General features: G+C 40.2%; 1 protein-coding gene across 1 annotated transcript in view; it reads left to right on the top strand.

Moving 5' to 3' along the window:
• LOC124721730 (zinc finger FYVE domain-containing protein 9) overlaps positions 1-24,751 on the top strand; it is a 377,978-nt gene that overhangs the window by 188,394 nt on the left and 164,833 nt on the right. Inside the window, exon 8 of the mRNA XM_047246829.1 lies at positions 7,985-8,071. Coding sequence (XP_047102785.1) covers positions 7,985-8,071 — 87 coding nt within the window. The remainder of the gene's footprint in view (positions 1-7,984; positions 8,072-24,751) is intronic.

Here is a 24,751-nt window from a genome sequence, read left to right on the forward strand (position 1 = left end):
CCAGGAGTAACAAGTCTTCTGAGGCCATTCTGTAAACACTCTCTGGGGCTCATGTTGGTAGAAAGAACTCTGTCTTCCATATGCTGAGTATTTTCCCCTTTAAAGAAACTTGTCCACTACATGAGCCCTTTGTTGTCGAGTTTTGTAGGACAAAATTTTCAGTATTGAGCATTATACTGAAGGTGTTAACATAGTATGCTACCACACACAAAAGTATTTGATAACCGGTCAACAAGTGTTAATATAGCAGGGCTTCTAACACTGGGCCCACTGCTAAGGTCCTTCAGTAAGCATACGAAGGTAAGTCAGGGTGTAATATTGCAGTAGTAGAGAATGAGCAATGAAGTTAGTGCTAGGAAACAACATACTGGCAGTTCTTTCTTGTAGCCGAACATTTAAGCTGCCTCACAACCAGTGGACATGCCCATGTGACACAATTTAGGTACAGCTTGTGGTTCATGTAATTTTGAAACAACAGCTGATTCCTCAAACTTGGGGGGCTATCAAGTACGGGGTCACATGGGTTTCGGTCTTAGGTCCTTTACTGTTCTTGATATACATTAATGACTTACTATTCCACATTGATGAAGATGCAAAGTTAGTTCTTTTTGCTGATGATACAAGTATAGTAATAACATCCAAAAACCAAGAACTAAGTGATGTAATTGTAAATGATGTTTTTCACAAAATTATTAAGTGGTTCTCAGCAAACAGACTCTCTTTAAATTTTGATAAAACACAGTATATACAGTTCCGTACAGAAAATGGCACAACTCCAGCAATAAATATAGACTTTGAACAGAAGTCTGTAGCTAAGGTAGAATTTTCAAAATTTTTAGGTGTGTCCATTGATGAGAGATTAAACTGGAAGCAACACATTGATGGTCTGCTGAAACGTCCGAGTTCAGCTACGTATGCTATTAGGGTTATTGTAAATTTTGGTGATAAGAATCTGAGTAAATTAGCTTACTATGCCTACTTTCATTCACTGCTTTCGTATGGCATCATATTCTGCGGTAATTCATCGTTGAGTAGAAAAGTATTCATTGCTCAAAAACATGTAATCAGAATAATTGCTGGAGCCCACCCATGATCATCCTGCAGACATCTATTTCAGGATCTAGGGATCCTCACAGTAACTATCTTCACTTATGAAATTTGTTGTTAATAATCCAACCCAGTTCAAAAGTAATAGCAGTGTGCATAGCTATAACATCAGGAGAAAGGATGATCCTCACTATGCAGGGTTAAATCTGACTTTGGCACAGAAAGGGGTAAATTATGCTGCCACAAAAGTCTTTGGTCACCTACCAAACAGCATCAAAAGCCTGACAGATAGCCAACCAACATTTAAAAATAAATTAAAAGAATTTCTAGATGACAACTCCTTCTACTCATCTACTCATTGGCTGAATTTTTAGATATAAATTAAGGGAGGGAAAAAAAACTTAAACATTAGTGCCATGCAATATTTTGTGTAATGTAATATCTTGTACAGACATCTTTTATCAACCTGACCCGTTCCACATCATTACGAAGTGTCGTATTCATGATCTATGGAACAAGTATTAATCTAATCTAATCTAATCAGAGTTTTTGAAATTATCTTCAGTGACACAACTTGCAGAACATCTACTGTGTCGCCATCTGGCAACATTGGAGCATCAAGTAGAGATACAAAAATTCATTCTCTCTTTCAGTGGGTTAAGAATAGAAGTAAAATATCATCAAAACATTGACAGTTAAATGTGGAAAGACGTGGAGATATATGTGTCCTAATGATATATCATCCCACACAAAGATGCTGCTGCAGGCAGAGAGAATCTTTTCAATGCTGTGCTTATGCTTCATAAAGTATTTTGGCATCTCATCAGATGTTTTAAAAAAATCTGCTGTTGCTTTATGAGGTACACTGGAACTCACTTGTCAACTGAATTGCCTCGTATCAATCAATGGCCCACTGCCAGTGTTGTAATAACCATGTCAAATGCTCTCCACTGAGATGAGTGATGATTATTATGCATGTCTGATAATAGAACATATGTATCACTTCAGTGAAATTTTCTGTGAGTAGTACTTCATTATATTAGCCTCCCAGTTGTTGCAATAGTGACACAATAGCTGTGTATGCAGAGTCATGATCTATTATTTCTTATGAAGAACAGCAAATGTCATTTGTCTTGGCCCAGTGTAGGTCGGGGCCATCCTTGCCAAACCTGATAGGTGCTGAACCTTCCTGCTGATAGAAGTTTTTGCCATCTTTTTGTGTGTACCTGACCTGCCTCTGCCCCTTTCATTAAATTGGGGGCATACAAACAGGCCTTCCACATATGTTCACAGTACAACATTGCCAGCCATGCAGGGTTAATTTTGGTTGATGATACATTGATGAGAACAGAGGTGACTAATTAGTGGCAAGTCTTAATAAAAACCATGCAGTATTTAGTTTTTAGAATTAGAGAGCTTCTCCTCAACAGGATGATTCTGGAACATTGGTGGTTTCAAAGAGCTGAACGAAAAGAGTATTGCGTGTAACATTACATCTCCAGGCGGCGTAGTAAAATAGTCATGCAAGTAGCAGGAGATCACTCACATTGCCTGGTTCTGAAGTTGTCTGATGCTGTGTAGCCACAAAGCTGCAGTTAGGTTTTGCTGCAATCTTTAAACATGGCAAGTGTCTTCTGTTTCCTGGTTGAAATGCAATAAATGTGTGATCAGAATAAATTAAAAAAAAAAAAATGTGTTGTAGCTTGTTACTTATAATATAGTCAGTGTTCGTTCTTAACAAATTATTTCTATCAACAGCATTTTTTTTCCGTATGCGTTGGGAACTAATACAGTACACATTATTACATCCACCACAATACTACTACTTATCACCATAACTATTTCTGCTATTAATGAAAACTACACGTGCTACCATATCTGGTTATGTCTACCACTGTTATTGCCCTACTACTTGATTCCTTCCTACCTTTCATTAATATAGACAACAACTAATTGAAACAGTTATGAACATTAATACCACCACTTTTTGTCTTCCATATGTCACAATGCATTCCATCGCGTCCCAGTCCAGGGCACACCCTGCCAGTAACTTGGACAATGCAGAGGGAATTGAGGTTGCATCGGCCTCTTCTGTTGCCTGTCAGCTTTCTGGTTGCAGGCGACAATGTCCTTATTCTGACGGAGAATCATTACTGTAGTGATGAGTGCAGCCACATGCCAACCCATGTTACCCCAGTTCTAATTCCTAGGGTAGTGAGTGACAGCTCACGGCTATGATTCCACTCTGTTGTTATGATCACCATGCATCTGCTGTCACCTGTTTTTCTGCTATAACTGTTAATCTCAACTGTCTTTGCTGCGTCGGTTGTCAGTCTTCTGTCACAACCTACCATAGTGCAGTAGATTGGGGATAATTGATGAGCTATAACACCCTACCCAAGCCTTTCTGGAAATAACATTGATGATATTATCCATGATCTGCCATGTTTTCTCACAATGCAGTATCACCATGACATAGAGTCATCAGTCCAGATTCAGCTGCTGCTGATCAGAATTGGCAACATTGGCATACAGTGCACATCCGCATATAGTATGTTCAGGAGCGCCTTTTTCATCACAGGCACGTCAAAGGATGATCAGGTCATCAGCATATGCCACTATTCCTACAGTTGCTTCTTATCATTCAGCTTGCCTAACACCAAGATGAGTACCAGATTTCAGAAGAGAGGGCTATTTACAGATCCCTGTGGGCAGCCTTTAGAAGTTTGTTTTGTACAAGTTTCTCCTGGGCATGACAAAGTTGCTTCTCTGTTTTGGCAGTTGTTCTCAAAACAGTTGTATAATGGTGAAATGAAATAAATTCTGACATCAGCCAACACTGTGCTTGAAATGAATTCGGTAGTGACAAGTGAAAATTTGTGCTGGACAGGGATTCGAACCTCAATTTCTGCTTATCACAAGTGGTTGCCTCAGCACTTGAGCTGTCCAAGCATGGTTTCCGTCTGACCCAAATTTCCAACTTGTCGCGCAGTGCTTACATAGCACCCCCTGTCCACCGTACCCATTGCTCACCGCATCACGCTGGATTCTCGCAAGAGTTCAGGAGAGAGAGTGCATCAACACTGAAATGAAATGATCTTAATGGCCATCAAGCCATATACATTTATATATGTGTGTAGTGTCTGTTCTTCTGGACATATCTGAATGAACAGACACCGCACACATATGTACAAAAGTTGTATAATGCTTGGAGGCAGTCCAAGCATCTCATGCGGTCAAAAAGAGCTGCCCGCAATAAGGGATTGCAAGTCCACCCCTACAGCATAAAACATATTTATGCAAGTCTTTATCACCTCATTTATTGTGTCTTCTGCTGACTTCCCACTTCTGAATCCATATTGTTGGGAGTTCCTTTCATAAAATAGTCTTTTTCTTTCGTGATATACCACATAACAGCTTATCCAGCAATTTCACTAAGGCATCGAGAAGGCAAACTGGTCGTAGGACTTTGGAGCAGCATTTAAACAATAAAATTCGATGACAGAAATTATAAGACGTGCAACATGGGTTGTGCAGTCTTACCTCATTGTCACAACAATAGCTCTCGTTCTATCACAAAAGATTCAGTTTTCTGTTATATTCTGATGATACTAGCAGATTGCAGTAACGCTGGTTTAGATACGGTCGGCTTTTTTTGGCACTACTATTGTAATAAGGTGCTCGTCTTTCGTGCCATTCGCTTTCTTATCCTTTCCAATCTAAATTGCAAAAGTTCTAAATTTATGCTCTTCACCAAAGACTGATTTTGTTCGTGGCCATCATAAGCTCTGTTAAAATTAGACTAAAGTTTCTATTAGAATGTGACGTCGAGCATAAGTACGTCATAAAAAAAACATTTGGGCAAACGTACAATTTTGAAATAAGCCATCTGATAAAAAGTTCCTCTTCACAATTAAAGCATAAGACACGAGACACAGGTGATTACAAACGGACACTGAAGTCGTATTCACGATACCCTCTGTTGTCTGTTCTGTCGGTTCTCGGTAGAATATTTTATAGATTACGAGTGAAACACACACGACATCGGTGTAGTATTGTACAGTACTTAGTATTTGTTTCGCAAAGCAGTTTTTGGCTGTTATGCCATCGTCAGGTACAAAGATAAGTATGTGTCGCAGTGAAATTTTGTCGGATTAAAGGTTTTAAACTAGTACGTACACAGAGTATCTCCATTTTCAGGGACGAAAAATGTTAATGTCAGAATTTATAGGAAACCTACCACATCGGAAATGGTAATACTGGCCTATTGTCGACACCCGGTGACCCGTAAGTGTGCTGCCGTTCGTTCGCCGGTACATTGCCTAATACCCGTCCTCGCGAGTGAAGGCGACTTCCGAACGGAATTAAATGCGTTCGGACAAATAGCGTCAAATAGTGGCTGTTCTCTTACCTCAGTGGTCTCGATAATGCACAAAAAGTGCAAATGACCCGCCACCTCGAGAACACAATAAATGGTGCACAATTACGTACTTGGGAAAAGTCTCGCTGGATGTAGCCTGTAAGCTCCAATCCGGGAATGTAAAAAAATCATTCTATGTGCACAACACTTTTTACCCAATGGTAAAGCACTCCAGCTGTGGAAAAGAGTAGAATATATAAAGTTGCAAGTAATTGTGACAAATTCTACACAGGTCAGTCCGGCAGGGCAATGTGTACCCAGTTGACGCAGCACCACAGAAGCTGGCAACTTTTTCAGGCCACCTGCTTAAAGAAGACCATAGTCACAACACGGAGTGCTGCATCTCATCCTTGACGGAGGGAACATCAGCCGTCTTAAAATAATGCAAAGTAACAAACACGTCGCCATCAACCTGAGCTTAGTGCCGAATGACGACGCACAGTTTCCTTACTCACCACTTCTAAAGGCAGAAACTATGCGTAACCCCATCCGGGCCGTGTTGTACATTACCCCCCTTACTCACGTGCCCCATTTTTCTTTATTTAAGTTACTATAATTTCTCTCATTGTGTTAAAAAAATTTACTTTGTGTAATGATAACTGCTTCACTCGTGTGCTCAATATCACAATTATATCTTATCTGTATGTAATTTAGGACCTATTAAAGACAAACTAAAACTAATTGTTGGTAAGGCGGGTACCAGGTTGAGATTCATTGGGAGAGTGCTTAGAAAATGTAGTCCATCAACAAAGGAGGTGGCTTACAAAACACTCGTTCGACCTATACTTGAGTATTGCTCATCAGTGTGGGATCCGTACCAGGTCGGGTTGACGGAGGAGATGGGGAGGATCCAAAGAAGAGCGGCGCGTTTCGTCACTGGGTTATTTGGTAACCGTGATAGCGTTACGGAGATGTTTAATAAACTCAAGTGGCAGACTCTGCAAGAGAGGCGCTCTGCATCGCGGTGTAGCTTGCTCGCCAGGTTTCGAGAGGGTGCGTTTCTGGATGAGGTATCGAATATATTGCTTCCCCCTACTTATACTTCCCGAGGAGATCACGAATGTAAAATTAGAGAGATTAGAGCGCGCACGGAGGCTTTCAGACAGTCGTTCTTCCCGCGAACCATACGCGACTGGAACAGGAAAGGGAGGTAATGACAGTGGCACGTAAAGTGCCCTCCGCCACACACCGTTGGGTGGCTTGCGGAGTATCAATGTAGATGTAGATGTAGACAAGACTATTTTGTTCAGCCACATCTCTGTAATATGCGACCGGAGTTATTTGTCGAATAATTTTCTCGTACATACAACTGACGTAATTTGTCCGTAGTTTGTTAGTTAATGTGTTACGTATTTTATCTCAGTCAAACGATCTTACATCGCATTTACACATAAATAATCCCTTTTGTTTTATTCCTAATTGCAAAATTAACATTTTGCATCGCCGGATATGGAGGTGCTCTGTAGGTGCACTAGTTTAAAATCTTCGATTCGACAAAATTTCGGTGCACCTGTGCACGTGACGATGGTTTACCAGCCAAAAACCGGGTCGTGTAACAAATAACAAATATTGTAGAGTATTACATAAATGTGGTGTGAGTGTGGAGCAATGCAGACGACCTTCCCCCCGCTCCGGTGTACCCGACGTCCGGCGACGTGCACGATAGGTGATCTGCTAGTGCGGTGCCAAACACGATAGAGGTTGCTAACTTCTGGGTGGCAGAAGTGTAAATAATTGTCTTGTAAATATATGTACACACGTCGTGTAAATATTGTACATTATTTTATACATCGTAAATGTTTCTGACACTAATAAAATAAAATAAAAAATGTACATTCACCACAGCCAGAGGGCAGCACTTCCGTATGTCGAATGCCGTATGAAACTTCTGTGTGTTACGTGCAAAAAATATTATGCATAATTTTGTCACATGTTAAGTTTTTATTGGTTTTGTACAACTTATCTAACAGCAGAGACAGAAAATCGATAACGTACGCCTCGGTCACGGTGTTAAAATCGACATCTGACAGTGAATGTTTAAAACTTGTATCAAAATACATCTAAAAATAGGTTTGAGACTGTTTAAAAGTCTACGCCAAATTGTAGATAAAACTAGCACGAAAATGAAAGTGCATTAAGTTCTGCTAAATTATCAGATTCGTTGTTTCACCCAAAGCAAACCAAAGCAGAGTACCATCTGTAACTCTAGAACAGCTGTGACAATATAATTTTATCTAAATTTGTTTACAGTAAATCTGTTAAATACAAGCTACACATTAACTTATTTACTGTTGCAATAACAGTCAGTATTTAAAACCATTTCCCAGGTAAAGTACTGGACAAGTTTTTAACATTACTTGCAAAAAATTTTGTATTCACTTTAAGAAAGAGCAGGATGTTATGGCTTCCTTTACAGTGTCAAATTTGTGCAGTACATTTATTAAAAATATTGATAATGAAGTTGCTTTCTTTATCCTAATGTAGTGTGAGCTGTAATTAATATGATTTGCCTTTCAGGAACACCATCCACCACAAGTCATCGGACATTAAGGGCATTACTTCCTTTGGATCCCAATACTAAAAGTTACATCCCATCATATAAAGGTAAGAGCACAAAAATACAGCTGTTCAACATTTTTGAGTTTTTATAGCTTTTATTGGATATTTGGTTTTAGTCAGAGTCAAACATTGGTACTTGCTTGCATTGTTCATGTAGCAGTCCTCTTATTACCAAAAACTTGGCCAAAGTTTATTTTTTATGCATACATTCATTTTACGTTTCATACTAAAAGGCCTTATTCCATTTAACTGTCGTTGCAGTTATCACCACACGGTGAAATAATGCGAGTTTGCGTGTATAACAAATGCCTGCGTGTATTCTGGTTGTTGTGTAAAATATTTCATTGGCTAACAAAATTAGAATTTAAGAATTCAATTTAAGAAATTTAATATTACTACTTGGGGGAGTCATCCCATGTGTGGAACAGGTTGTCCCAGATGCCATGATGAGCACATAGTGCAGTTATCTGCAGGTTGTGGCTCACGTGGGTACCAACAATGTGTCTCACTTCAGGTCAGAAGGGATTCACTCTGATTTCTGGAAGCTATCTCAAGTGATAAAGATAGCCAGTCTTATTTCTTATTTTAAGGCGGACTTCAGCATCTGCTATATTATCGACAGAATCGATGGACCTTTAGTACAGAACTAAGTGCAGGATCTGAAGCAAAGGCCAGACATTTTGCAACAGTGTAAGCTACTGATTAATTGACTTGGGTCATAGGATGAAGAGGTGTCAAGTCCTCCTTAATACACTGCTGGAAAAAAAAAATAGTACATCCTTTTAGACTTTTCCAATTCACTCAAGATTTTTTATTTTGGCAGTGCATGTGCAGTGTATGAAATGATTACATTTACAGATTAGTAGCACGAGCTGGTTTTGTGGTACCAGGTATCAACCTATACTGAAACACCCATGTAATATGGGTGTAGCTTCATGGGCGACAATGCGGGTGCTGATTCTGGCATGTAGTCAGTTGTACAGATGGCGAACACTGTGCTGGGATACGTTATGCCGACCCTGCTCAGCCTGCTCACATAGTTCTGTGAGAGTTATTGGTTGATGAAGAGTCACTTCTCGTCCCATAATATCCCATACATGCTCAGTTGGAGACACATGGTAGCTAGGGATGTTGGTGTACATCTTGCAGAGAATGTCGAGTTTCGTGGGCAGCGTGTGGGTGAGCATTATCCTGTTGGAACAACACACCACCTTCCTGTTGCAAAAATGGCAAAAGAGTGAGTCTAATAACATTTTCCACATACAGAGCACTGGTTAGCATCCCTTCCAGAAACACCTAAGGTGAATGAGAGTTGTAGCTTATGGCAACCCAGACCATAAGGCCTGGGGGTGGGGTCAGTGTGTCTTGGGCGAATGCACGCTATGAGATAGCACTCACCAGGTCTACATTGTACATGCAAATGGCATCAGTTGCATGCAAGCAGAATTTTCTTTCATCCCTGAAGACTATGGCATGCTGTCCCATCTTCCACGTGATACTGTAATGGCACCAGTCAAGCCATGCATGCCTATGTTGTGGTGTGAGTGCCCTTAGTTCCACTGTCAATAATCAGTTCGCAAAAGATCATGTTGACACATCTGCGCTCACAAGCCCTCTTATTTGTGCTGTGGTAGCTGTATAATCTGCCACTGCTGACCTTACAGTACAATGATCCTGGCAGGCATCTGTGCTGTGTGGACATTCAGAAGCTTGTCTACAGGTGTGTGAATGATCACATGATCACTGACCGAGCGAGGTGGCGCAGTGGTTAGACACTGGACTCGCATTCGGGAGGACGACGGTTCAATCCCGCGTCCGGCCATCCTGATTTAGGTTTTCCGTGATTTCCCTAAATCGCTCCAGGCAAATGCCAGGATGGTTCCTTTCAAAGGGCATGGCCAACTTCCTTCCCCGTCCTTCCCTAATCTGATGAGACCGATGACCTCGCTGTCTGGTCTCCTTCCCCGAAACAACCAACCAACCAACCAACCAACATGATCACTGATACCAGCATCATGGCACAACTGATGCAGCATGTCCAACTTGTCTGGCCATTCTCTAAAAGGACCACTTGGAAGGCCACAATTTGACCCCTTTCAAAGTCATTTAGTAGGCTGTACGAAGCAAGAGCGCATCACCATGGCATGGTTGCGCGCTTGCTTTACATGTTTGCACCACATTGAGCCTTCTGGCTGTGAGTATTCCCTGTTAAAGGGTAGCCACAGGTGGTGCTGTGGTAGCTGTGCCGTATGCTATGCAGGTGATATTGGAACCATTATCAGTACATCTACTATCCCCCAGGTGGCATATCCTGTCGTCATCAGTACATCTACTATCCCCCAGGTGGCATATCCTGTCGTCAGATCAAAATTGACAACGTCTTTCCAGGTGTACTAACCACCCCCAAGCAGTGTATGTGAGGTATCCACTACACACAAGAGGTGGTTTTATGGGCAGCAGGATTTGACAATTTTTTTTTAGGTTAGAGGGTCTCAGAAAAGGAAAAATTGAAATTGTAGTTGTAAATTGCCCTAGATGTGTTGGGAAAGAATGAGAGCTCCAATTGCTCATACAAAGCACTGAAGCAGAAATTGTTACAGATACTAAAAGCTGGCAAAAGCCAGAGATAAGTTCAGCATAAGTTGTACCAAGAATCTATTGGTCTTCAGAAACGATGGATTAAATTCAGTTATGATGACATGTTTGTTGCTGTTAGAGGTAGTTTATCACATAATGAAACAGATGGTTACTGTGAGTTAGTTAGGGTGGAGGCTATGCTTGACAACTAGAATAAATTAATTATTGATTTCTTTTATCAGCACCAACTCCCACCCCAAACGCAGATGATACAATTGCTGAAAGGTTAAAGGAAAATTTGAGTCACATATCCAGTACAGTTATAGTTGGTGGTGACTTCCATTTACTCTCAATATGTTGGCAAAAGTACTTGTATAAAGTTGATGGTAGTCATAAAACATTGTCATAAATTGTAAAGATGTTTTCTTCAAAAATTATTTTGATCAGTTAGTTTTGGAGCCCACACGAAGTGTAAATGGTTACCATGATGTGCTATACCTCTCAGTGATAAGCATTCCTGAGGAAATAGAGAGCATCATGATGGATACAGTAGTTAGTGACCACAAGGTCATTGTAGCGTGACTGAGTATTGTAACATCCAAAACCATCAAAAACATATTTTTTAAAAAGCAGGTAAAAATTGTCATTTTCTCTATCCAATGGTGGAAGTCTTTGGCGTTGGCCTGGTTAGGTCTCTAGGGGCCTACTTTTTTCCAGTTATACCTTTATCCATTTACTTTGCATAACTTTTGGGCTGAAGTAATTTTGGTCTTCTTTAGGGTTTTGACTTACATATATTTTCAAAAACTTTTTCTGTACTATCAGTCCACTGGGAAGAATGCCTTAAATAGTGCGTACTGCCTACAGTGTTGAGGATCCTCTGCACACAGTACCGTGTAGACTAGCGTACATGCTTAAAAGCCAATACAGTAGCCAATCCAATGTGGTAGGGTTGTTATGTGCCCCTCAGGTAGAGCCCTCTGACAACACAGGGATCACACTTCTGATGACTTAGCTGTTGGTTCCCCACGTATACCATGCAGTAGATGCCTGTCTTTGGCATTGTGTACTCCCAGCAATGGCTGTCATAGCAGATGACCCATACTATCGCTGAGTGGTCCCCCCCCCCCCCCCCCCTCCCCCTGGGGAGAGCCTATGGTCGGAGTAGTTGGCATCAGGGCAGACATGGCACTCATGAAATTTATCAAACAAAATCTACACAATAGCTATACCGATGTGGCTGTCTAAACAGATAGGTGTCAATATGTCAGTGCAGACAGTTAAAGTCTGACTGCATTCCCTATCCTGGTTACCCCATTGGGAGAGGGACAAGCCAGAAGCCTGGGAACTAAACATTTTATTCGATGCCTGATGTGTACTGGCACATATGGCTGTACTTGAACAGAGATTTGCCATTATTTTTCATGAACACACAGAAGAAAAATATGGAGAAATAGACACATTGGGAAAAAAATGCAAAAAATACAAAAGAGAGCCTCCTACTGCACAATGTCAAGCACTTCTCACACATGGAAGACTGGTGACATACAAGTGACCTTTACTCCGTCTACAACTTTGAACGTGGCACAAGAAGTTACCTTTCATGCAGACCTTACACTCCACACAGATGATGAGCAATGAGCAAATTTAGCATGACGAGGCATATATTTTGTCTGATAGTACAAAAAGGACCAAAAGATGAGCGAATACATACAGGTGCTTCCATCTTAGCTTTTGAAGGAAACATCCTGTTATGGTGTGTAGGTGTGATCCGAAACCTTACATCTCATCACTTATGAGATGTTTCCGCTGCTTACATTTTGAACACATCATTGCACTGCCACAGTAGACCCAAAATACAGAAACTGTTGAAGATCCCTTCATAAAGGTCGTCCTTGCAAACAACTGCCTTTCTGTGCAACATGTACAGAACACCATCCACCAGAATATGAATGCGCGCACCCAGTTGACTTTATGACAAATTTGTGTCGAAGTTATGGTTATCATCCCATGTACCTCAACTTTTGCAAAACCAAATCTACCATCCATTACAAACAAAGAACGTACAACCAAAACAAAAAATTTATATGCAAGAAAGATTCCCATCTTTCTTGATTTCCAATCTTACACAGTCAGCAGGAGCCTTCCAGCGGATACAGCAGGAGACAATTCGCAATCCCTCCAACAGCACAAGAGGGGAAGACCCCAGTCCACAGCTTCTACCTTCCAAAATATGACTAATGTAAAGTTTGATACTAGTCATTATATAAAAGAGACTAAGGGGTCAAGCCACGAAATGTCCATCATGTTATATCAACCTACAACCTGAAAAATTACATGAAGGGAAACAGCGGAAACAGAAAAAGAAGGAAAAATACAGAAAACGAACAAAGCAAAGAACTAATTCATTGGTTCTGATGGGATTGGGACACTCCTTGACCACAAAAGACTGTCTGAACACCATGCCAAGCTCGAAGAAGGCATTGGGCTACTGTTCTCTCTCTCTCTCTCTCTCTCTCTCTCTCTCTCTCTCTCTCTCTCTGTGTGTGTGTGTGTGTGTGTGTGTGTGTGAGTGTGAGTGTGAGTGTGAGTGTGAGTGGGCAAACACGTGCTCTAAAACACATACCATGAAAGTTACGAGCACTTGATCATTAGAAGAGTTGTTTCAAAGTAGCAAAGATGAAAAAGTGCTCATAGCTCTTAACGAGTACATTTTAGAGCACGTTTACCAGGTGTTTTTTTCTTGTTTTGGTCCATGCTACCAGTTCCCAAAATATGGAAAGCAAAGAACTTGCAGTAGAAGAGATTCATTTCACAGTATCGAAGGTGAAAAATTGCTCGTTTTCAACCCTATGTTTACTGAGGCTTTTTTGCTTCTAGTATCATGTACTTTCAACTGTATGCATTTACACCATTAATTATGATACACCCTGTGTGTGTGTGTGTGTGTGTGTGTGTGTGTGTGTGTATACACTAGTAAAGTCAAACATGTTCAGTGAACAGATACCTACACTAGACTCAAGCATAGACATTGAGTATAATGATGACAATCTGCAACATCTACATTCCTCATGACAAAGATATTACCTACGGAGAAGTGAATAATCTAATTAACAGTTACCCCAGCCTTTCATTTTGCTGGGAGATTTTAATGCCGATAATCACATGTGGGTCAGCAGGCTAACTCCCTTGACAGTCTGGGAACTAAATAATGCTTTAAAACTACATAGGGATACATCGCCAGGGCTAATTAACATCCATAGTAAAATGTTTCAACATCTTGGTGATAATAGTAAAAACTCTGTTCCAAACTCTTCTAACAGGATTTGGCGAGATAGCAAATTTCTATAGAGATTGGGAGTGGGAGTGAGTGTGTCGCTAATTGAAATAAATTGTTAGACAGGATGGTTGCTGCAGTCCGGAACCGAGGGACTGCTACGGTCGCAGGTTCGAATCCTGCCTCGGGCATGGGTGTGTGTGATGTCTTTAGGTTAGTTAGGTTTAAGTAGTTCTAAGTTCTAGGGGACTTATGACCTAAGATGTTGAGTCCCATAGTGCTCAGAGCCATTTGAACCATTTTTTGAACAGGATGGTTAATGTGCAATTTAGAGGGTGTTTAGAATATAAGAGATCTCCTTTCCCAATTCCATTGCAAATTCTGAAGGTGTTGAACCACCACTAATCATCTCAGATGATTGGAGTGTGGGATTAGTGTGCACTATACTGACATCTGATCACAGGTTGTTTGATTTACCCAAGGCGTGGAGTTGTCACACTTTATCAACCACAAAATTTTCATCACTTAGACAATTTAGAGTCAGGATGGGCACAACCCTTGGTAACAAATATGTTCAGGAAAAGGGAGTTCCACAGGGATCAGTTTTAAGTGCCATACATTTTGCAATTGCAATAAATGGTGTAGTGGTGTGGTGGGATGTACACCAGCATTGTAGGTTGATAATCTTTATTTATAGTTCTTTATTGTTATCTACAGGAAAATGTCAACTACAGACAGCTGTATGGAAGACACAAAAAAGGGAGCAAAGCTATGGGTACTATTTCTCACCAGTTAAGTCAAGCATCATGCATTTCAGTAGAATATGGCTTGCCCATCGCTGACCACAACTATACCTCAAAACCCAGCTGCTCTAAGTAGTAAACAAGTAAAATTTTCTAGGACTTCTTTTTGATCATAAACTTACATGGTTACCACACGTACAACTCAAGACTTCCTGCACTAAGAAACTCAGTACTCTGTTTCCTTGGTAACATTTTCTAGGATACAAAGCCAACTGTTCTGCTAACATTTTATAAAGTGTCCATAATTTCCTGTTTGGACTATGGAAACATTATTTATGGAACAGCAGGACCATCCATCCATGTGACAAATATTAAACCCTGTCCATCACAGTGGAGTCTGTTTTGTAACTGGAGATTTTTGAACAAGCCCAGTCAATAGCTTTCTTGTAGAGGTGGCTATACCAACACTGAAAATATGATGCCAACTAAATTTATTTCACTAAACAGTCATGATTAATGAAATGTGAAACTACCTCTGTCATCTCATTTTATTCCACAATCCAGCAGTGTGCTTACTCATGAACCGCCTGGGTACAGGACGACCAGCAGCAGTATGACTGGAAGACCTCTGACAAGAACTTCAATTTCCTTCTGTTACCTACACGCAATACTGTCACTCTTGGACACCTCCGTCATATATTCCCCAACCAGCTGTAAGACTGGACCTATAGTGTGACACCAAAGAAAATATAACTGCCAATTTTCGTATCTGTGTATTTCATTCAGCAATCCTGGTGGCTCCAAAGATAATGACTGATTCAGCTATGCATAAGTACACAACCTGAATAGAGAACAATGTTCTTTAACAAAAGAATGCAATATTTATACTGCAAAGCTAATAACCACCTGTAGAACACTACAAAACATAATGGCTTTCCCTCAACAGAATTTCACTACATGCAGTGAGTCCTTGAGTACTTTCTCAATAACAGACAAGTGCTGTACAAATCATCCACTGGATCTCTACCATCTGTAATCAACTGCATTCCCTCCACAGCACAGGGATATCTACTGTTTTTCTCTAGACACTGAGTCACGTTCACATTCCAGGTAATGAGCTGGCTGACAAACTTGCGTAATAAGCAGTGGGTATGGAAACACTGGAATTAGATATTCCAACTGCTGATTCAAGATCACACATTCGATGCCATGTCCTCAAGAAATGGGAAGACAAATGCCAAGAAACCACATAGTGCAATAAATTATGGACCATCAAATACACCTCCAAGATCTGATATTCTCTACAGAGCTCAAGAATGGAATATGTTGCCTTATGCCATCTCAGAATTGGACATACCAAAATAACTCATGAATTTCTACTATGACAAGAACAACCCCCATGCTGTAGTTTTGGAAAAACATTAGTGGTTTGCCACATTTCTGAAGATTGTACAACTACACATGACCTGTGTCATAAAGTGAACCTTAAACACCACTAATCAGAGATTATAGTGGATGATAAAACAGTTATAAGTCATGTGCCACACTTCCTACAGAGGAGTGTATATTACAACAAGATTTAAAGACAACATTGTTTATATGCCGGCTTAGGGATCGGAGGTGGGAGAGCGCACCCCTCACTGCCGATTTAGCCCTGAAGTGCAACCCAATCCATTCTTCACAACCGAACCTTCCATGGACGGCAGAAATCTCTTGTTTCGGTCTCTGAACCTAAGATACTAACTACATATATTAGGTTCCAGTTTTGACTTTTACACTGTGGTCTTAGTTTTATATTTTGACAGTTGAATTTTTGTAGGCTAGTTACCATTCATGTACCTAGTGCAAAACATATGTTAGTTTTATTAACTAAAGAGAGGAACAAAAAAAAGGTTTTCTACATACCTTTGGATGATGAGAGGATCAGTGGACTAATAACCACATGGTTGGATATCGTTAATGTATCATCATTGTCATCGTAAAAATTCACCTGATGCCTTCATGAGAGATATTCTTCATTCCTTCCACATTACATTCTTCATACTATGTAAACATACTCCTCCAAATGTGGCTTCAGTTCAAAGAAATAGCGTTGACAGCAGTAGAGCTTTATATCAAGTAAATTAGTAAGAAACAGAACAGATGCCACATGGAACACAAAACAGCTGTGGGGAAAAGTTGCAGAAGCCATGAAAAAAGCATGCCAGAGTTAAAAGAATGCAAAATCTCCAAGACTGGCAATTATTTACAGACATTCAACACTTAGTGTGGCCATCAGTGTGAGATTTCCATGATGAAACTCTGTCCTGGAATTTGGCAGCAAATCCAAAGACATTCTGGTTGTATGTAATGCATACCAGCAGCAAGACACAATCAGTATCTTCACTGCATGATAGCAATGGTAATGTTACCGATGACAGTACGACTAATACAAACATGGTTTTCTGAAATTTGTACACCAAAGAAGATGCAGTAAATACCCCAAAATTTGAGTAAAGAACAATTTTCAACATGTAAGTACATACCTTCGGTGTAGTGAATCAGTGTATGTTACTTAATAAAGGTGAGCCTTGCAGTCCAGATTATGTACCAGTTAGGTTACTTTTGGAGTATACTGATGAAATAGCTCATACTTTAGCAGTCGTATCCAGCCAGTTGCTCAGTGAAAGATCCATACTTAAAGATTGGAAAGTTGCACAGGGAACACCAATACACAACAAAGGGTTAAGAAGTAATCTGCTGAATTATAGACCCATATCATTGATGTTGATTTGCAATGGGACTATGGAACATACACTGTGTTCGAACATTGTAATATACCATGAAGAAAACAAGCTATTGACACACGACCATCATGGTTTCAGAAAATATTGTTCTAGTGAAACACAACTAGTTCTTTATTCACACAAAGTAACATGTGCTATCAACAAGTGATCTCAAATTGGTTCCCTATTTGTAGATTTCCAGAAGGCTTTTGACACTGTTTCTCCCTACAGACTTCTAATCAAATTGCATGCCTGCAGTGTATTGACTCAGTTGTGCAACTGGATAACAAGAAGTTTTATAGGCCCTCTGCTGTTCCTAATCTACATAAAATATTTAGGAAACAATCTGAGCAGCGCCTTTAGATTGTTAGCAGATGATACTGTCATTTACCATCCAGTAAAATATGATGCGAGATGTGGAATCGATCCTAAACAATAAAAAATGAGAGATCCATCATATGAAAACTAAAAAATTCCTTTAAATTTTGTTTACACAACAAATTACACAAATTTATAGGTTGTTGATTAATGTATGTATTTAGGGATTACAGTTATGAACATTTTAAAGTAAAACCAGAAGATATTGTGGGAAGGTGAACCAAAGATTGTGTTTTATTAGTAGGACTCTTAGAAGGTGCAACAAATCTACTAAGAGGAATCGGAGCTTTCACCAAAAGATTTAGGTGATTAGTTTCCCTACGTACTATTTGAGAGTGCAATGGTTGAGAGTAAGTCTGAAAGGCATTGTATGAACCCTCTGTCAAACACTTTTATCTCTGGTGAGTAATTTTGAACTGTTCTGCTAGTGGGGGCATACATTCTATGTGTGGTTACAAATCCTCTTTGGGAGTATTTCTGTATGGTATGGGATCATTACCAGGTAGGATTCACAGAGAACATAGAAAAAGTTCTAAAGAAGACAGTTTGTTTTGTGTTATCACAAAAGATGGCAGAGAATGTCACAGAAATGATTAGAGAGTTGGGATGCCAATCATTAAAACAGACTTTTTCATTACAGTGAGTTCTTTTCATGAAATTTCAATCACCAGCTTTTTTCTCCAAAAGCAGTAATATTTTTTTGACCTCTGTGTACATAGAGAGGAATGGCCATCATAATAAAATACGAGAAATCAGAGCTTGCACCAAAAGATTTAGGTGATTAGTTTACCTACATAGTATTTGAGAGCGTAGTGGCTGAAAGCTAGTCTGAAAGGCATTGTATGAACCCTCTGTGGAACACTTAATATCTCTGGTGAGTAATTTTGAACTGTTCTACTAGTGGGGGCATATATTCTAAGTATGGTTAAAAATAAACAGACATTACTGGTCAAGCTGGGGCTTCTTTCTGTACAAAGCCTGCATAATATGAAGATGACAATACTGATCTGGAGCAAGGGAGCAGTTGAATCTGAGTTTTATACAGGGCATATTATTAGGGGAGGAACCAAAATTTAATAATTCCAAATGTGGGAAGAGGTCATTATATTAACCACCATGGTTGGTGACTGTTTGTCTTGCAACAAGTCAGGGAAAACATTGAGGAACAACCATGTCTCAGCGTATGGTTGTTGCAAACTATTAAGATCATTTGAAACACATTTTCTATGGATGCAGGAAACTAGGTGCTGTTAGAGAGCAATGCAGAGCAGAATTATCGTAGTATCATAAAAGTAATAACTCTCCCAATGTTGTGACAAATTCATAAGAAAGAAATGGAAAATGGAGGGTTTTTCTTTCTTGTCTCTCTCTAATTCATTTAACAAATGTGAGGAGACTAGAAAAATTAATATTGATAAAATTAGCACTTTTCGAAAAGTCAAAAATTTGACAAGAGTTGATGCTGTTATCACTGTTTGTGGAAAGAAATTTCAAATTAGAGTAAAAGATGTACTTCTGATACTAGGACTTATTTTATGACACTTGCTAGTTTGGTTATCACATTATTTGTGAAAATTCTGTGGGCTCTGTTTAAAAAGTGATAAAATTCACATAAAGGATTCATGATTGTACATTATCATGTTGAAATAACTAATTAAATAAAGGAATCAAACAATAGGAAGTCCAGAGTGCTATGTTGACTGTCTGTTTCAGCATGTGATGACACAGGCTTATGAGGGGCATTTGAAAAGTCCGAGAGGTGGCATCACTGGTGCGTATTGAGGTCATGTTTAATTAGTAGCATCTTTGGAAAGAACTCACACCAAGTTTCAACCATATTGGTCTATTTCTTCGTGTTTGGCATTTGTGTGAATCAAGGAAGTCGAGTGAATGTCAAAAAATGGATGAAGAAGAATTTTGTGTGGTGATTAAACATTAGTTTATGAAAGGCAGAATGCCTCAGGAGACTAAAGAGAAGCTTGATAAACATTACGGTGACTCCACACCTTCAGTTAGAACAGTTTATAAGTGGTTTCAAAATTTTCGGAGTGGTCATATGGGTACAATTGATGCTGAATGTTCCGGACGCCCTGTGGGGGTTATGACTCCAGAAATCATTGATAAAATCCACGATATGGTGATGGATGACAGAAGAGTATAGGTGTGTGAGATTGCTAGTGCTGTGGGCATCTCGAATGAATGGGTACATAATATTTGTTGTGTTGGCAGAAGAGCCAACACCGTGTTACAAGAGGAGGCCGAAATGCACACGTTTTAGCTCACGCAGGCAGGCGTGAGGAGGGAAGAACTATACTGACATGAGGTCTGGAACATGACAAGGAATTAGAATTCAGAAAGAGGACGTAATTAGTTTGATACTTAACTTTAATCCATTAATGATGAACGTTGCTCTTGAAGGTACATGATTCACAATATTATCTGTTCAGAAGACATATAGTAACTGAATATGGCGCCTTGCTAGGTCATAGCAAATGATGTAGCTGAAGGCTATGCTAAACTGTCGTCTCTGCAAATGAGAGCGTATGTAGACAGTGAACCATCGCTAGCAAAGTTGGCTATAGTGGCGACACGCGGGTCCGACGTATACTAATGGACCGCGGCCGATTTAAAGGCTACCACCTAGCAAGTGTGGTGTCTGGCGGTGACACCACAATATTTTGCATAAAAATTTGGACATGAGAAAGCTATCCACAAGATGGGTTCCGCGATTGCTCGCGCTTGACCAAAAACGGAATGATGTGAAGTTTTGCAAGGATGGTTTGCAGCTGTTCAGGAAGAATCCGCATGACTTTAACCGTCGTTTTGTCATTGTGGATGAAACATGGATACATTACTATACTCCTGAGACCAAACAACAATCTAAACAATGGGTTACCAAGGGATAATATGCACCAAAAAAGACGAAGACCAGTCCTTCGGCCAGAAAGGTTTTGGCGATTGTCTTTTGGGATTCGCAAGAGATAATCTTCATCGACTATCTGGAAAAGGGTAAAACTATTACAGGTGCATATTATTCATCATTATTGGGCTGTTTGAAGACCTAGCTGCAAGAAAAACACCAGCGATCGGACCGAAAAAGTCCTTTTCCATCATAACAATGCACCAGCACACACCTCAGCAGTTGTGGTCGCAAAATTAATGGAAATAGGATTCCAACTCATTTCACATCCTCCCATATTCTCCAGACTTGGCTCCCTCATCCTACTATTTGTTCCCCAATTTTAAGAAATACCTGGCAGGACAAAGATTTTATTCAAACGAAGAGGTGATTGCAGCAACTAATAACTATTTTGCAGACTTGGTCAGTTCCTATTATTCAGAAGGTATCAACAAATTAGAACAGTGTTGGACAAAGTGTGTAAGTCTAAAAGGAGACTATGTCGAAATATAAAAAAGGTTTACCCCAAACACATAAGTAGTTTTTATTTTTGCATGGACTTTCCAAACACACCTCGTATGGCTTAATGCTTAGGGCACTTGAATTTAAAAAATACAAAGTTATTTCCTCATTTAGTAGATGGAATGGACAATGCCAAGTTTTTGAAAAGTGGAAATAAATGTCTGAGCTGTGATTGAGATCGAATAAATTTGGTCACTGCACACACAGTGATTTTCATGCACCTACGACATTTGCGTCTTTTGATCAAAAGAAATAGTGAGTTATGTTGATTGTTTTACTAACTGTTGGGCAGATTATAATCTTGAACTGAAATCAAAAGTTTCATTACTTTGAAATATTTTTGAGATGGTTACTGTTCATTTAAGTAAATTTAAATAAGTGTACTGCGACATACATGGCGCCAGCGGCAAGGATGGTGCCACACAGTGCCATGGTGGTAGCAGAAAGATTGTTTGAAAACAGCTTGGGCTGTTCATGTTATTGTCGGTCTGTTTGTAGGAGGGTAGGAACTTAAATAGTGGCAACTATTTATTCACAACCGATAGAAAAGAGATACATGTCTGCACCTGTTGCTGTCCTTCAAAGTAGTCACCAGCTTTGTGTAGAACCCATTGCCAGCGATGTGGAAGGCATAGTATACCATTAGCAGAGCCTATTCTATTGATGGTGCAAGTGGAGTGGTCTAAAGTTATGGTGATTCTCGTGTACGACTGTGATGGTGTTATCCTAACGCATTACGTTCCTCCATGGCAGACCGTCAATTCACAGTATTACTGTCTGTTTTTGGAGCATCACCTGCAACCAGCTTTGCGAAAGAAGCGGCGACACTTTCTGCGCAACCCACCCATCATTTTGCACGACAATGCATGGGCGCATTCAGCCCTAGGTATGGCTGCTCTGTTCGATCGATGGGACTGGGAAGTCCTGTACCATCCACCATACTCTCTGGACTGAAGTCCTTGTGACTTTTTGCTTGATTCCGAAGATGAAGGAACCACTTCGTGGCATTTGCTTCAGAACTGTTCTCCAGAGATTTGACAGGCATCAACAGAACAGGCTCTACTATCGGTATGCTAAGTCTTCCACATCACTGGTAACGGGCTCTACACAAGGCCGGTGACTGCTTTGACAGACAATAACAGGTGCAAACATGTAACTCTTTTGTATCGGTTGTGAATAAATAGTTGCCACTATCTAAGTTCCAACCCTGTGGGTTGCAGTTGCAGCAAGCTGCTGTCTGTACCTGTACTATTGGTTGTATCACAGGTAACCAACCTAACAGAATAACACTATTGACTACACAGTATTGACCTCAATTGTAAAAACATATCTACATAAAAAAATTCTCTGACGATGTTAATGCAAAAACGGCTTCTTCAACAAGATGTAGACTAGTTTCCTTCTCGAGCTTTGTCAAATATGAGTTAGTGTCCCATTTCTCGTTACCTCAACATCAGTGCAACTGTAGAGGCTGGGGGTAGGTGGCCTTTACAGTGGATGATGGAACTGGGTTGTCAAGAGGTCAGGAAGCCGATAGTTCACCAGAGTGGGGTGGGGCAGTAGTGGAGTGGCGAGTGGATGCCTGGTTGTCATCTGACATTTTGTCATGAAGAAAGCATTGTTAAAACATTGATTTATTGCTCAGAAAACTACAACAGTCGTGACGATACTCAAAAAGTCATCACCACAAAGCATAAGCTGTACACCGTTGGCAAGAAGGTGCTGCTACCAGCGAGTAGCTTGTCATTTCTGGCTGCTAGTGGTGTCGCTCAGCTAGTGAAGTGATGACAGTGGCAACTCAGCAAGGACACTGATTTCAGCAGCAGGCAGTGGTTCACAATAGCAGCCACACAGGCTAGAGGCAGCCATGAGATTCGGGCATGGTAAGTTGGGCACACAGTATCACTCCGTGTGGAGGAGATGCCTCTCAGCAATAGTGCCTGCCCATGCTAGGGGGGGGTGGACAACAAGGAGTTTGCCTATGGTGACTGACCTGTTTTTAGCCTCAGGCTCGAGCTGTAGACGAACAGCATTGGAGGCCAGCAGGGGTCGAAGTAGGCCAGCAGGTGGCCACCAGTTCGAGAGTACTATGTCAGCAGCAGCAGCAGCAGCAGCAATGTCACAAACAGCGGGGCCACACGTAAAACTGACAGAGTCTAGCAGTGTCATCTAGTTGATCCATCCAGACTTGTAAACCAGACCCCCCCCCCCCCCCCCCCCCTCCTCTCCTTTCCCCATTCCTTCCAGCTCAGAACTGGTTGGTGTCAGACTCTTACTGTCATTTAATAAGCGTCAACCAGTCCTCATTTTGACGAGGCGTCGATACGATTCGTGTAAGTCACAACAGAGCAACAATTCAGACATGGACAAATCAGGTCATTGACACCACAGCTGCTCTGCCTTTCTACTGCATCAGTGATATTACACCTCTGGTCCATCTGCTTGGCCGGGCTGTGTGGTAACTGCTTCATGCTTTGATGACAGTACTTGTATCACCAGGTTGTTCCTGACCTGCTTCCATGAGGCTCTCGCATTACCTGTGGTAGTGCCAATTTTTTATTCAGCCATGCCAAGTAAATTAGCTGCAGTGCAACACTATGTTAAACTTGACACTTCTCTGTGTACAAGGCCTTGGTATGACCCTGTTCTTGAAATATGGATTCACTGTTATGGTTCTATTAGGTCATTGCACTTAAAAAATTGTACATATGGTGCATAATGAGTAAATTTGCATGTGCATTTACCATCTACTCTATTACTGGTCTCTGTACTCCCTGAGCACCTGCAAGTTTTATCATTGCGAACACTCAATGTGAATCATCTTTAAGGAGTAAAGTTTTCTGGTCTTCATATGAAGTATTGTCTTTTGGGAATTATTATAGCAAATATTGAAAATTTTTGCCAAAATTTGAGTAGATTGTTAGCTTGGCAGATAAGATGGTTCAAAAGTGTTTAAAAATTTGAGAGAGAAGGCATATCAGCTGTTGTAACTCAGTATTATATACTGTTTTAGATAAGAACCATGATATTAATGTAGTACACAGGGTGTACCAGCAATAACTTTACAAACTTTTGAAGTGTGTTTCTCACATTAAAACAACAGTGAAATCTTCATGTAAAAATATATCTGAAAATTCTTTGTTTTCGAGTTATTAATAAGTTAATATTCAACACACTTTGAGTAAATCCTACAACTTAGCTGGTAGCCAATAATGAACATTAATTTAGTTAGATAAACAAGTGACATTAGTGATACAAATGATCTGATGATGCACTCATTGTATAATCTGTGACAATGTGTTGCTTTTGAAATGTTTGAAACTGATATTTGATTAAATTTGAAGTTATTTCTCTTGAACACTTTACATGACTGTATAGTATTAGTAGGTTACCGAGTAAGCAATAAGCTTTACATTTAACCATGTCAGGACATTAATTGTGTGAGAAGAAAGATATGACTTCTGCACAGCAGTGCAGATGGTACAGGACTGTGTGTATAGGAATGTATTTACTAACAGGCAAGCCATCCAACTACACTCCTGGAAATTGAAATAAGAACACCGT

Source organism: Schistocerca piceifrons, chromosome X (assembly GCF_021461385.2).
Source record: "Schistocerca piceifrons isolate TAMUIC-IGC-003096 chromosome X, iqSchPice1.1, whole genome shotgun sequence".
NCBI lineage: Eukaryota > Metazoa > Arthropoda > Insecta > Orthoptera > Acrididae > Schistocerca > Schistocerca piceifrons.